We start from the raw sequence: 12,847 nt of genomic DNA on the forward strand, positions 1-12,847 counted from the left end.
TCAGTTCAGGAAAGGCATCAATCTGGAGCTTAGCATCGTTCGAAGATGGGAGGTGTTGCAGTCAACAGCTTCTTTGCTCATGGATCATGCTTTGAAGGCAGAGGGGAGTGACTGTACCCTACAGAAGCTGTCACAAGAAAGCTCTCAGGAATGGGATGTAAAGTCCCCAACTCATTAGTAAGAATGCTCAGAAAAAAAGTCACAGCAAAGTTTCATTGCCTGTGGCATACACAGAAAAACCCTCTTAAATGGGCACTAACGTCATCTTTCTACAGAAGTCCATTATCACAAATTCATGATCTCTGTTGCGGCTCTTGGATTCAATTTAATGACCAAAAGTTAGTCCCAATCCAGGCTTAAAACAATCTGATTGTCATTTACTGATTTCAGAGATGAAGGGAGGGGAGGGTTTCTCCACCAATTCTTTCTAAGATTGTCCTGTCTTTCAAGATTTGATACTTAGGAAAGTTATTTTTTTAAGCAATTGCTTTTTTAAAGCTGCTGGCAGCCTCCTTCCCCTTCAGCCATGACCAGCAATGGGTCCTGATGCTACATCCTGCAGCGAGGAGGGGAAGATCATCTCTAGTTCTCAATGTTTGCCCTGATGCCCCACCAGTTTCTCTCCAGCTGAGTCACCATGGAGAAAGATTGCTCCTTCCACCCCTTTTCCCAGGGAGCCTGCTCTGCCGCCGCGGAGGCAGGGGCCCGCAGCAGCTTTAAGCAGTGTATCTTGCTGAGGGAACTGGGCTTGTTCAGTCTGGAGAAGAGGAGGCTGAGGGGAGACCTTATCGCTCTCTACAACTACCTGAAAGGGGGTTGTGGTGAGGTGGGGGTTGGTCTCTTCTCCCAACTAACTAGTGATAGGACAAGAAGAAATGGCCTCAAGTTGCGCCAGAGGAGGTTCAGATTGGATATTGGGAAAAATTTCTTCACCGAGAGGGTGGTCAAGCACTGGAACAGGCTGCCCAGGGAGGTGGTGGAGTCACCATCACTGGATGTATGCAAAAAACATGTGGATGTGGCACTTCAGGACATGATTTAGGGTGCATGGTGGTGTCGGGTTGATGGTTGGTCCTTTCGAAATTTAGTGATTCTGTGATTCTGTGATCTGTCTGCAAAATAGTTCAAGCAAGGCTCAGCAATGGATTTTGATCTCATCTCAAATGAGTTATTAAAGTCCACTAGGGAGGATTTTGCGGATGCTTTTACAAAAGTAAAATAATATGTAGGATTCCCCCCTGCATATTGTGAATAGTTATAACAGAACGCGATCCTGGTGTTTGCCAGAGCTGCTGGGTTTGTACCTGGACATCTGTATTCCGCATTGAGCAGCTTTCCAAATTTCCTGTTTGTTTGTTTGAGAACTGATCATGGATGTTCATTGATTAAATGCACCACCATTTTCACTGAATGGTTAAAAAAATATAGATATTACATTTTCCAAGATAGTTTCCTGGAAAGCTCTAAGATTTCTACTTTGAATACTTCACTGCCAGATGAGTTAAGAAGCAGCTAGTGATCTTTGAGTTTGAGATGAACAATTTAAAACAGTCTTTCTATCCCTAGTTAAAAATTGAATTGAATTAAATTATGCCCTTGTGTGGATTGTCTTTAAGTGACAATTAAAAACTTGCTGTGTGAAGTAAATATTGATGGCTTATGATTACTTTAATTGTTTTTTCCATCTGTATCCCCTGTTGATTAGCAAGGTGATTTCTGTTTGCTTTACCAGTAATTACACAATCTGCTGTAATGAGTTGTTCTCAAACAGCACTGAAATCCCATTTGTATTCTTGGGAAGTTATCCTAAAAGCATGCGAATTTAATCTAGTTTCTGTTCAGACAAGCACACAGGAAAAGAATGACAAAAATACAGCCGAGGCAAAATAAAAATAATCAAGCTTGTCACTTGGAGAAGCATCTTAAGAGTAAATTTATTAGTGCTCTCTGAAAGTTATCAAAAATCCATGGGTTACAACAGGGTACTATTACTTCAGAGTTCGTTTTTTGACTAATTTTCTTCCAGTTCCTCAAAGCAAATGGTCTTGTAGGATTTTTGAAGATTTTCAGTGCACATTCTTTTGGGCCTCTGCTGATGGCATAAACCTCCCAGATGATTAATAGGAAAAAGGATACCTCTCCAGAAGCCAGAAAGCCTGTGTTTGAGGGCGGGGGGGGGGGAAGTCTGATTTACTACATATTGTCTAATCCAGGATAAGTGAAAAAAAAATTCCACATGAAGATAAGTTTTAATGTGTGTTAGCAGGTCAGTGGATGGTGTAAATCTCCCTTCTGCCTCCCCACGCTTTATCTCAGCATAACACATGCAAAAACATCCAAATGTCTTGTCTTATCTTGCTTTGCACCTCATGTTAGTTATCACATAGATGCTAAAAGGACAGCGACTGGGCTTTGCCAAGCGGCAGCACAAGCTCGGTTTCAGACAAGGCACAGCAGGACAAAGCGTGCTGCAGCTGGAGGAAAAGGGACAGTAAACGAAGGTGAGGGGAAAAGTCCAGCAGTAAATGTAGCTCACTGCCTGCCTACACCTTACGAAACGGTTGCGGTATGAAGAATTGCTGCAATTACTGCAGAATTTCAATTACTGAGGGAGAATTTCAACTTTTGAAAGTGGTGTAAAAAACCCATCTCAACTCCAGTTGTGCTGAACTAGGTTTACCAACCACTTTCATTTCTCAAAGTTATTTAAAGATGTAACACATTTCAATGTCCTTTTTTTAAAAGAATATGCTTAAAAAGAAAATAATGAACAAACCCTTGAGCTCTTGCATGCAGCTTGCTTGGCCCTTTCCACTATTGTAACAGCCAAATTCCTTATAAAGTGATGTTCTCCCTTGCGCAGAAGATCAGAGTTGAGACAGATGTAGACTGTATTTCACACTCTGAACAGAGTCCCACAAGTTCTGCATGTGGGACAGAGGAGGATTGTCCTACAGTTCCTCTTGCTGATGACCAGCACCTTTGCCACCCCAACTGTTGCAGACCGCAAAGTGTCTTCCAACCACTCTTGAGTCTCCATCCAGGATGGCCAGGGGTGGAGGGGCTGCTCAGGAGAATGCTGACAGGAGGAGGGGGAAGAAAGAGGTTATAGCGTCAGTGAATTTCCATTTCTGCACTGGCTTTGCAGCATCACAGCCTCTCCCTCCCCTCCTTCATCACTACGTGTGGAGAAAGGAAGGAAGCTCCTGGACACGCAGCCTGCAGAAGGGTCGGGAATTGTTTATTGCGTGTGTAAGGGATCAAAGGAATTGGGATGAAACTTGAAAGCTGTGCCCAGTGATGAAGAGGCTTTGTGCTGGCCTCCTACCCTGGTATGGCTGGTGACTAGCTTTGGGGTGCTTTGTGCTAAGATGAGAACTCCTACTTGTAATATGTACTCCTACTTGTACCATTGACCTTTCTGAGAGAAACTGGGGAACCTGTAATTCTTCAGAGTCCCTCTCCATCCTCGCATATTCAATACAATATCAGGATCAACTCAGGTTCAAGAATCCAACCAAACAGAGATGATTTTCAAGCTAAGCCTGTCATATTTCCCACATCAACTTGGAATTTTTCATATTGATTTGGAACACCTGATTAAACAAATGCTTTAGGGAATGGAGAAAATCCAGAACAGCACCTTGTGGAAACGGCCCAAAGAGCTTTTTCTCGCTTCTTTATTTTTTTTTTTTTTCATCATGTCATATGTAAGTAAGGTTGATCTTAATCCTGCCCAGAAATAAGCATCCCTTCAGCTCAGCACCTCAACTCCCACCGGCTGCAATGGAAATGGAACAGCGTCGATGGGGCTGAGCCCCCAGGGAAATGTTCTCTCGGTAATCACTATGCGCACCCCTGGCATTATAACTCTATCTTCAAATAATAAATAATAATCAAGCATATTCCCATCTACTCCTGACAACAGCATTCAGCATCAAGAAGGTACCCTGGGATGAATCGTGTGGAGGTTTTGGAGATCTTTATTAAGGGGAGAATGTCTTTCCTCTTCAGCTGCCCTAAATCAAGGCTGTTTCTGCACAGTGCCTGGATGAGCAGCCGTACGTAGTTGATGAGGAAGAAATGCTTCTGCTCTAAATCCCGGTAGAAATACCAGACTTTTCAAGGCAACTGCAGCCACGCAGCCACTGCTGCTGCAACAAGGAGAAAGACTTCGGGTCTTGGCCAAGGTTTGGCTGATCGAGGAGCGTCATGTGGTCCCCAAAAGTCACCATGATCCCTCTGCCATCCCTACCCAGTGCTGATAAAGGAGACCCAGCGGTCTGGCAAAGGTGTCTGAAGTGAAAAGGTGAACTGAGCCAAGCTGAAAATCCATTTGGAAAGGGTGGGGTGGGGAAACTGGGAATCAGTAAATCAGCTGAGCCCTTTGCCTCTCGCTGGATGAAGCTCACAGCAGCAGGTCGTTTGACTTGCCCTCAGAAATTAGCCGAGGTTTAATTCTTGATCCGCAGCCATCTGCCCCGGGAACTGGAGTTGTTAGAGAAGCCTGAGCAGGTGTAAAGGAGGTGACAGATTAAGAGAACAGCGAGACGTGAAGAGGTTCTTCTGGAAACCGCCGGGAGGCAATTAGGATGCAGGTATGATTTATTTAAAAGCATTTAAGCCAAGAGGAGTGGCACATGCTGTTTGCAGCAAGCCTGCCCTCTGAAAAGGAAACATTGCCTTTAGAAGCATGGATGGCCAGGAGGACCAGGAAACAAGCTGAGAAGATGGAATATTAACGGTGTTTCACAGCCTTAGTTTGAGTATTGGATGCGGAAACAAAAAAAATCAGAGAAGAAGAGGAACTGTCCAGGAGAAAAAGCCATGCATGGATGATGTAAAAGCCTTTTTTACCTGAGTTATAAGGAGTAGCGCCAGGCTTTCCAGGAGATAATTTTTGTGTATAATTAATTTAGGCACTCGTGTAGCCCCTCGTATTATAATACCGGAGAGCACGCCACAAGCAGTAATGAACTCTGCTGCCGGTGAGGAGAGCTGTTCATTAACTCATTTGCAGATGCGCTTTCGTCTCCAGGCCACGGATTAACTCCAGAGCAGCCCTAAGGAGTGTGTGGCCTTTACCTGAACGCCAGGGTTGTGATTCAAGACAACAGGTAGCAGAGGCGGGATTTTGGGTTAGGTCACCTTAGTCTCTCTCTAGTGTCCTGATTTTAAGATTTTTTCCTTACCTTTATGCCCTTTACTCATAACATGTAATTCTGGATTGGCGGGTGCAATCATGCCGTTAAGCACCTATATGGCAGAAAATGCAATGTCAGAGTGAACGGGTAAAGAGATATTTTTAAAAAATAAGGTGATAATAAACGTCTTCTCAGAAATAGTAGATGCCAAGGGAATACCAACCTCATTACAAGCCCTTTTCACCCAACAATATTTCAGAGTGGCAACAAGAACGTCCATGTATTTCAATTATCGTTGCACATTCCCCTTTTCCTGTAGATTTCTCTGTTTGCATTTGGGTTACAGACCTAATTTTGTTCCTTTTCAAATCAAGGGAAGCAACTTGGGACCGCAGGCCTGGCTCTTAAAGACACCGGGCTGCTGCTTGGGCTGTGAATTTCTGCTCTTTGGGTGATGTTATCCTTGGCAGCAATGGACAGGAGAAACCAGACTGGATTGAAAAGAGGCATCCAAAGTAATCCAAGCTCTCTTTTTTTTTTTTAAAAGCACAATTAGGGGGAGAGACAAACAGGTGTTCCTGGGGCATGTAAAAAGCTATTTGAAAGCACTGGGGGCCTGCATTAGCTGAAAATGCTTATTTAAATAAGTGGCCAGGGCTTTCAACTCAGCTGCTGTGTTGCCTTTTGGGTGTCCTTTTTTTCCCCGCTCCCTCCCCTCTAATTTGAACAAGCAGGTTAATTTGATGAAATCCTTGGATGCTGTGGCCCAAACCGGGAAGGAGGTCTCCTCTTCTCCCCGAGACAGCAGCTTGCAGGGTATAGCTCACAGCTGTGTGCTGCAGCAGGCAGACATTTAGTACAGGTTCTTGTTGTTCTCATGGGTTTTAGAATTTATACGACCAGCCAAGGAGGATTTTTACTGTTGCCCAGGTAGAACACCTTGTTCCCCGGGCTCTGCTATTAATTCATCTCAGTAGTGATCTGGGGTTAATTAAAAAATGCAGTCTATGCCGAGTGGTATCTGCCTTTGAATGGTGTTGCGCAGATCTGCTTCCAGCTCGGCGCAGCGGATGCCCACTGGTCATCTGCAGCGATGTGCTATTAGGCTGGTGGGAAGGAACATGAAAAACGAAGGAGCAGCCCCTATTCCAGCTCCAGCCCACCTCCTCGCTGTAGGAAATGCTGTCAGACTCACGTGGAACGCTGCTGCCAAAGGCTGCGCCCCGCGGATTGCTGCCGCCGGCTGCTAATGTGCTGTTAAAACCTATGCATATAGGAAGGAACCCCACTACTGCTATAAATGCAATAGCTCCTTGGGAAAAAGAGTCTGTGATCTTTTGATTGAAGACCGTTTCCCCTGTGCGTGCTGAAAGGCAGCTGCGTTATTGCACCTCCCACTTTATAATTGTTTTTCTGCAGCCTTAAAATTCCCTTCTGACAGCTTTACTGGGGTTTACATTGGTTTACAACACTGATTTCTTGAGTCACTGTCAGGTAATGAAGACATACAAACTTACTGTATAACTTCATCTCTGTGTGTTCATAGTGAACAATTTTACTTGTCCAAAAAAAAATGCTGCGTATCTGTTAACTGATGAATGACTATGAGCACACTGGGAACCTGACACTAAATGGGTGCCAGCTGGGTACAAACAAATAAGTCTTATTTCTCATCTCAAGAACAACAATATTCCACTAGTAAAACAAAAAGTGGCAATTACTGAAAAAACATCCTGATTCCTGGGTAAGACTCTTTTTTTAGTCAAATATAATCTAGTAGTGGGTTGTCAACATAATTAAGAAATTCAGACATTAATCTCATTAAAACATATTAGCAATAACTTTCAACAGTTATCAGTGAGGCTAGCCTCTCTTCAGAGATCACTGCCTGTGTTCTAGCAGTCTAAATTCATCAATTCTTCTTGATTTGGCCCTGGAAACACATATGAATGTCATACAATGGGACACTCGAGACCCGAGCTGCTAATGCCACTGAGCCACATAGATGACAGGAGGTTGGCTTTCAAAACACCAGCCACAGGCTTGGTAATCCCCATGGCTGGTATTTCTAGTGTTCAATGCAGTCACGAGATTTAAAAGTTTTCATTTTTTTTCTTGAGCATAACACTGAAAATGGTGAAAATGAAAGCTGTGGGGTTCACTTATCTCTCCCTTTACCCAGCTCTAGGAGGCTGCCATACAAACCGCTGTAAAATCTATATAGATAAACATGCATGTTTGAATATGTAGGAATAAATACAGAAATATAGGTATATAGATATAATATATTTATAGATATTATCTATATAGATATATGGATAGCTAGCTAGCTGGATGGATAGATAGATAGATAGATAGATAGATAGATAGATAGATAGAAAGATAGATAAATAAAACTACCTCTGGGCAAAGAAAGTAAGGAACAGGGGCAAGAAACTTCTCTAAATGCCGTGGTCAGAAAAAAACTCAACACCTCTTGCCCATCTACAATGGCAAGAAGCAGCCAAGGTCTGTAGATAACATCAGTGTGGCTTTGCCTAGACCTGAGTTTTGCTGGGAAATTCTGCCATTGAGCTGGGAGGTAAATGCTGTCTCTTTCAGGGTTTCCACTCTTTCAGGTGGAATAAACTTTGGGAAGTTGCTGACAGTGCTATGGCTGAGCTCTTGTTGGGCTGTGCTGAGATGATCTAGGGAAAGCAAAAGGGAAGAGCTGCCATGTGAATGAAACCCTAGCCCGTGTGATTGGTGAGACTTTTGCCGTTAAGGTCCATGGAGGCAGGATTGAATACACTGATTTATGAGGAACACTCCCTGCCTCAGGGACCCTCATTGCTGGTCAGATTGTATACTGGGTTCACGCTAGATAGCCAAGCCCGGTGACGACATCGTCCTGGGGAACTCAGGGGCACCAAATAAACAGCGAGACAAGTGGATAAGGAACAGTCTAGAGCTAACATGGAGGATATTATTACTTGTTTAAGTTAAGGGTAAGGAAGGTTTATATGGAAAGCTGTGACAGCTTCTTAGTAAGGTCTAGCACGTTTTGGAAAGACCCTCAGGGGAGATGCTAGAAGCAGAGCATCTGCAAATAAGAACAATTATAAGGCTTCTTGGGTCAGAAGAAGTGCACAGAAGGATGAGAGACTCTAGCTTACCTGTTAGCTCATGTGCTATGTGAAAGGTGAAGGTGAGGTGAAAGCTCAAGCCCAACAGCAGGTTATGCATTTTATGGGAAATGGTTCTAAGCAATAGTGACTCCTTAGGATTTGCCTACTCTCCACAATGTTACAGTACTGCCTGGTCTTCAGAGGTATATTCTTCCTGAAAAACCTACAGAACTATTTGCAAAGAGAAAAGGTAAGAAATGTGTGCCATGTTGTGAATCTGAAGGTTATGTTGACCCTGGAGGTGTTTTCTGGGTGCCAGCAAGTTTCTGATACCACGCAGAGCACAAAGCAGAACCTTAGAGCAGTTCTGGACTGTGCAGCCTTGTAACAAGAAAAAAAAGCAACAGAAACAGCTGACTTCACCTTTTGGTGTGATGATGTGGGGCAGTCAGCACCAATTTTGAAAACTGCTTGATTTTTTTCCTAAAAATAGCCTTCCGGGTCACTTTTAATCAAGTCCAAATGGCCAAATCTCTGTGTTAGTAATCCTCCTATAAATAAAATTTGACGGGGATACCTTCAAACCCAACAGCCGAGCATTTAAACAAGTTGTCTCAAACTCAGTTCTGACTCCAGCCTTGTAAATCATTGCCAAATATCACACAGCTTCACGGCCTAATCCTCTGAAGAGATATCTAATGCTGTGTAAATCTTTGTTAGGAGGACAACAGCACCTGTGATGTGTTTCAGGGTGACATTTACGGCACGCTAAAGAAAATGGTAACCCACTCAGATCCAAAGTCTGGTCTTGCAGGGTTTGAACTGAACACCTTCTGCCTTGAGAGGAAGGGGAGTTACAGCACATAAATCCAGGATGAGAGAGGAGGCATGCAGATGCATGAACCAAGGCAGTGTGAAGACCTTGAGAAGACCTGACACTCAGTCATTGTGGGTGAAGCTAGCAAAGAAGGGTGTTGGGTGCTCTGTATTTGAATAATTGTTTTTAAATCTCTACATTAATTTTACAGATGAATGAGCTTCCCTTGTGTACAGATCTTGGTTTCTATCGTTGAGCATGCTATCACTGAGCTGTTTTCTTATACCTCCAGTCTTCCTGGATAGAGAGTTCCAAGGCTCTGTGGGGTTAAGGCCGTGTTCTGCACTAAACTTTCCACCCAAGACAGAAATATGTGCCACAGTGTTACTCCTGTTGTGGTATCTCAACAATTCAAATTATATTACAGTTTTAAGATGACTTTGCTTACTGCTATTAGACAAATCCTTCAGCCTTTTCTCCTTATTTAGGCAACATTAAGTCAATGGGGAGAGTGAATGAAAGGAGAAGGCTTTGGACTGTATGTTAATGCAACTTCAGAGTACAGGGTATAATCAAGGCTGGTAAGAAATAAGGAAGACAGAAAATGGGTGCTACCTGAGTTTGAAAGCATATAAGATGAGTTTAAGATGGTTTTGAAGTCAAACCCAGGTTTTCATCTTTAACTGTGAGCACTGACTGAGCAGGGCTTAAGTGAAAGAAGCGTTAGTAGTGAATATGTCAAGCCTGTACCATTACTTACTCTAAAATAACTTCTTAGCATAACCATGTCACAGGTTCAGATCTGCTTTCTTAGAAACAAAGGCTTCATCGGTGACTTTTACCTCCCCAGTATCTAAGGTCCTAAGACATCAGACCTTGAATCCAGTCTCCCTGTCTATTGTGATGTTTTTACCGCACACTTACCACTAAAATGCAGAAGTGTTTACTAGGACCTTCCTTCTGCGTCAGCCGCTGGATCTGTACACGGGAGGTGAGTTTGTGTCGCACCTTGTTAAAGAGTGACATGTTAAAGCACGACAGCCAGCCTCTGTGCCACTTCATCCTCTGCAAATCTGGGCAGTCTCGTCCAGCCCACTGCATCCAGCTCAGGCTTGGTGTCTTTGAGACCTCCTGCCCTTAGGCTTGCTGTCACCCACATGCCACAATAAAGCCCATCAATAGGTAAATAATTTAACAAATTGAGCAAGTTTTACAAAGATGCTTAGCTGTGCAGACAGCACTGGTACACAGATGAATGCATATTCAGGAGAAAGGTTGCTCCGTAGGGGACATCAGCTTGCGACTTGGGCGACCAGGCTCATCTTATCCTGCTTTATCACAAACCTCATGGGTTTTGGTTTTTTTTGCTGGTCAGCCAGCAGCGGAGTTCAGAGGAAAAATCATCCTACCCTAAAATGAACAGGAAGATTTCCCACCAGAGCTGCCTGTCTTCATGGGAGAGCCTAGAATTTCCCTCTACATTAAGCACCTATTTTTTTATATAGTGTAGAAGAATCCCTGTTTTTAGACTTAGGTTCTATCTTTAAAATGGCAACAGAGCATACTCCTTCCAGCTAAGCTTTGCACACTCACGTTGGTGAATATGCAGTAATCTGATACGACTACAACCGAGGCTGCAAAAACAGATAAAGATGGGAGTAAGGGAACTATGATAAGCAGTATGCACAGGTCTCCTCTTCTCTCTTCTAAAAAAAAAAAAAAATTATGTGGCCATTAATTTTTGAGTTTTTTTTAATACCTGCAAATTGGCATGATACCTGGGGTGTTGGAGAGCTGTTTGCTTCTCACTCCCTGCTCAGTAAGAACTCAGTCATCTGAGCATGCAAAATGCAATTGCTCCATGTGTTTATTAATCTGACCCGTAATCTCCACTGCCATTCAGTTCACCAGACTTCCGTCCTGTGCCTGATAGCATCCACAGGTCTGACCAGCTGGGCACTACCAAAGCTCTGAGAACATGAAGAGCATTGGAACCCCTCCGTGCTTTCTCCAGATTTGGAGATAGACAGTTTATTTCAAAGAAATAGGCTTTGAGAGGTACGGACCTCAGTGTTGAGCACCTGTCAAGTTCCTTTGTGCCTTAGAGTTAAAAAGTACAGATTCAGAGTCATGCTTTTAGAGTCATTGGTATCATTCTTCTAGAGTCTATGACAGAAAGTCATGTCTACCAGCAATCTAGAAGACTTGTTTCTAATCAGTTTAAGATGGATAATTGAATGGTAATGCTAAAATCTTTTATCTCTGATGGAAATGGTTAGATCTTACAGGTGCTTTCCTCCAAAAGGCCCTAAATTATAACAGTTATGTGACTTATATTTTCAATAGTGGAAGATACACACACCTTGAGGAATGTACAGGAAACGTACAGCACAGGCATCATGGAGTGGTCATTTTGTGATGGTGATCTCCTTTCTTAACCATTTTCTGCAAGCTGACATTAAGAGGATTTCTGTGTACTTAGTTAAGAGAAAAAGGACATCTTTGAAAGTCTGTATTTCTATAAATTTTGCATTAAAGTGGAAACAAAGGGTTTGTGAGTTGGTAGAGGTTCTGTATATGTGTGGATGTAAAATCCTCCTTTTTTTCTGTGTTGATCTAATTTAATGGCTTCCATTTAAGGGTGGGGTTTTTTTTCCCCCATTCTTCCAGCTGTTTCCAACTAACCAGCTGTTTCTTTTCAGGAAGGAAAGTTAGAAGAGAAGGAACATGACAGGACTGTATTTACAGATTGGATTTTTGCTTTGTGTCTCCATTCAGGTCTCTCTAATAAGCCTCATAGCCAGTACACTTGGATACTCTGAGATGGGCCCCATTAAATCCCTCAGGACCCTCCGAGCCCTGCGACCATTAAGAGCGTTGTCACGATTCGAAGGGATGAGGGTAAGAATAGATAAAGCATCAATCAAAGCCCAACTGTGTGCCATCAAGCGTGTAACAGGGAACAGTTGCATGTGGTTTTGTCTTCATTTTGTCTGCCAAAGGAAATGAATGATAATGCTGTATCAAAACAACAAAATCAGAAATCCCTCCTTTGTCTTGATTGCCATTGTATCATTACAGCTTTATCCTCTGGTGGATTTAATGATAAACTAATCCTGCTGCCTAACTTGTCGTATTGTGCTTTAAAAAACAGCTTTTTGGCTGAGGAAGCATCTGGCTTACAATTACCTCTCAATTATAAGGCATATCAGGGGAATAACCAAGCTACAAGTTTGCTCCCTGCTTTTGACATGTATTAAAATGAGACTGACTGAGAAAGTTCTTAAAGACTTTTTCACTAATAATTAAAACAAAAATTAGAAATGCTAAATATAGGGAAAGCAAATGAATGATTATATAAAATCCTTTCTTTGAACAGATTGCGATTTTAATATGGAATGTCAGGATCAACATTAAAACCATGTACCTTGTGTTTTTTGCTCCATCTTGTGCCTCCATCTCTTTTACTTCTGTATTCCTTTGCTGGCGTGGCTCTATCCACACAGCACACCCGTTTATTTGTTAAGCCTACCTGCTTCACTAATCAATTATTGTCTAGATAAGCACTTTATTTAACTCCTTGCACCGTGCATGACTTGCAAATGATGACGACCGTGTTGTGTATGAGCCAACGTTACTGCTAATCTTTCAGATTGCATAGCAAGAGAAAGCAAATCTGTGACAAAATTACACGTAAAACTACTTACATTGTCTGGCTAAACCACGACAATCCCAAAGCTCTCTGCTAGGCCAAGAAAAATGCTATAGCTTTCCTGCTG

The 12,847-nt window shown here is 42.8% G+C and overlaps 1 protein-coding gene across 1 annotated transcript in view; it reads left to right on the top strand.

The window, feature by feature from the left end:
* LOC104625686 (sodium channel protein type 5 subunit alpha-like) overlaps positions 1 to 12,847 on the top strand; it is a gene marked incomplete at its 5' end in the record, with an annotated part of 55,685 nt that overhangs the window by 24,031 nt on the left and 18,807 nt on the right. The window contains one exon of the mRNA XM_010293380.1: positions 11,847 to 11,969. Coding sequence (XP_010291682.1) covers positions 11,847 to 11,969 — 123 coding nt within the window. The remainder of the gene's footprint in view (positions 1 to 11,846; positions 11,970 to 12,847) is intronic.

The sequence above is a fragment of the Phaethon lepturus genome, unplaced genomic scaffold, assembly GCF_000687285.1.
Source record: "Phaethon lepturus isolate BGI_N335 unplaced genomic scaffold, ASM68728v1 scaffold3698, whole genome shotgun sequence".
Lineage (NCBI taxonomy): Eukaryota > Metazoa > Chordata > Aves > Phaethontiformes > Phaethontidae > Phaethon > Phaethon lepturus.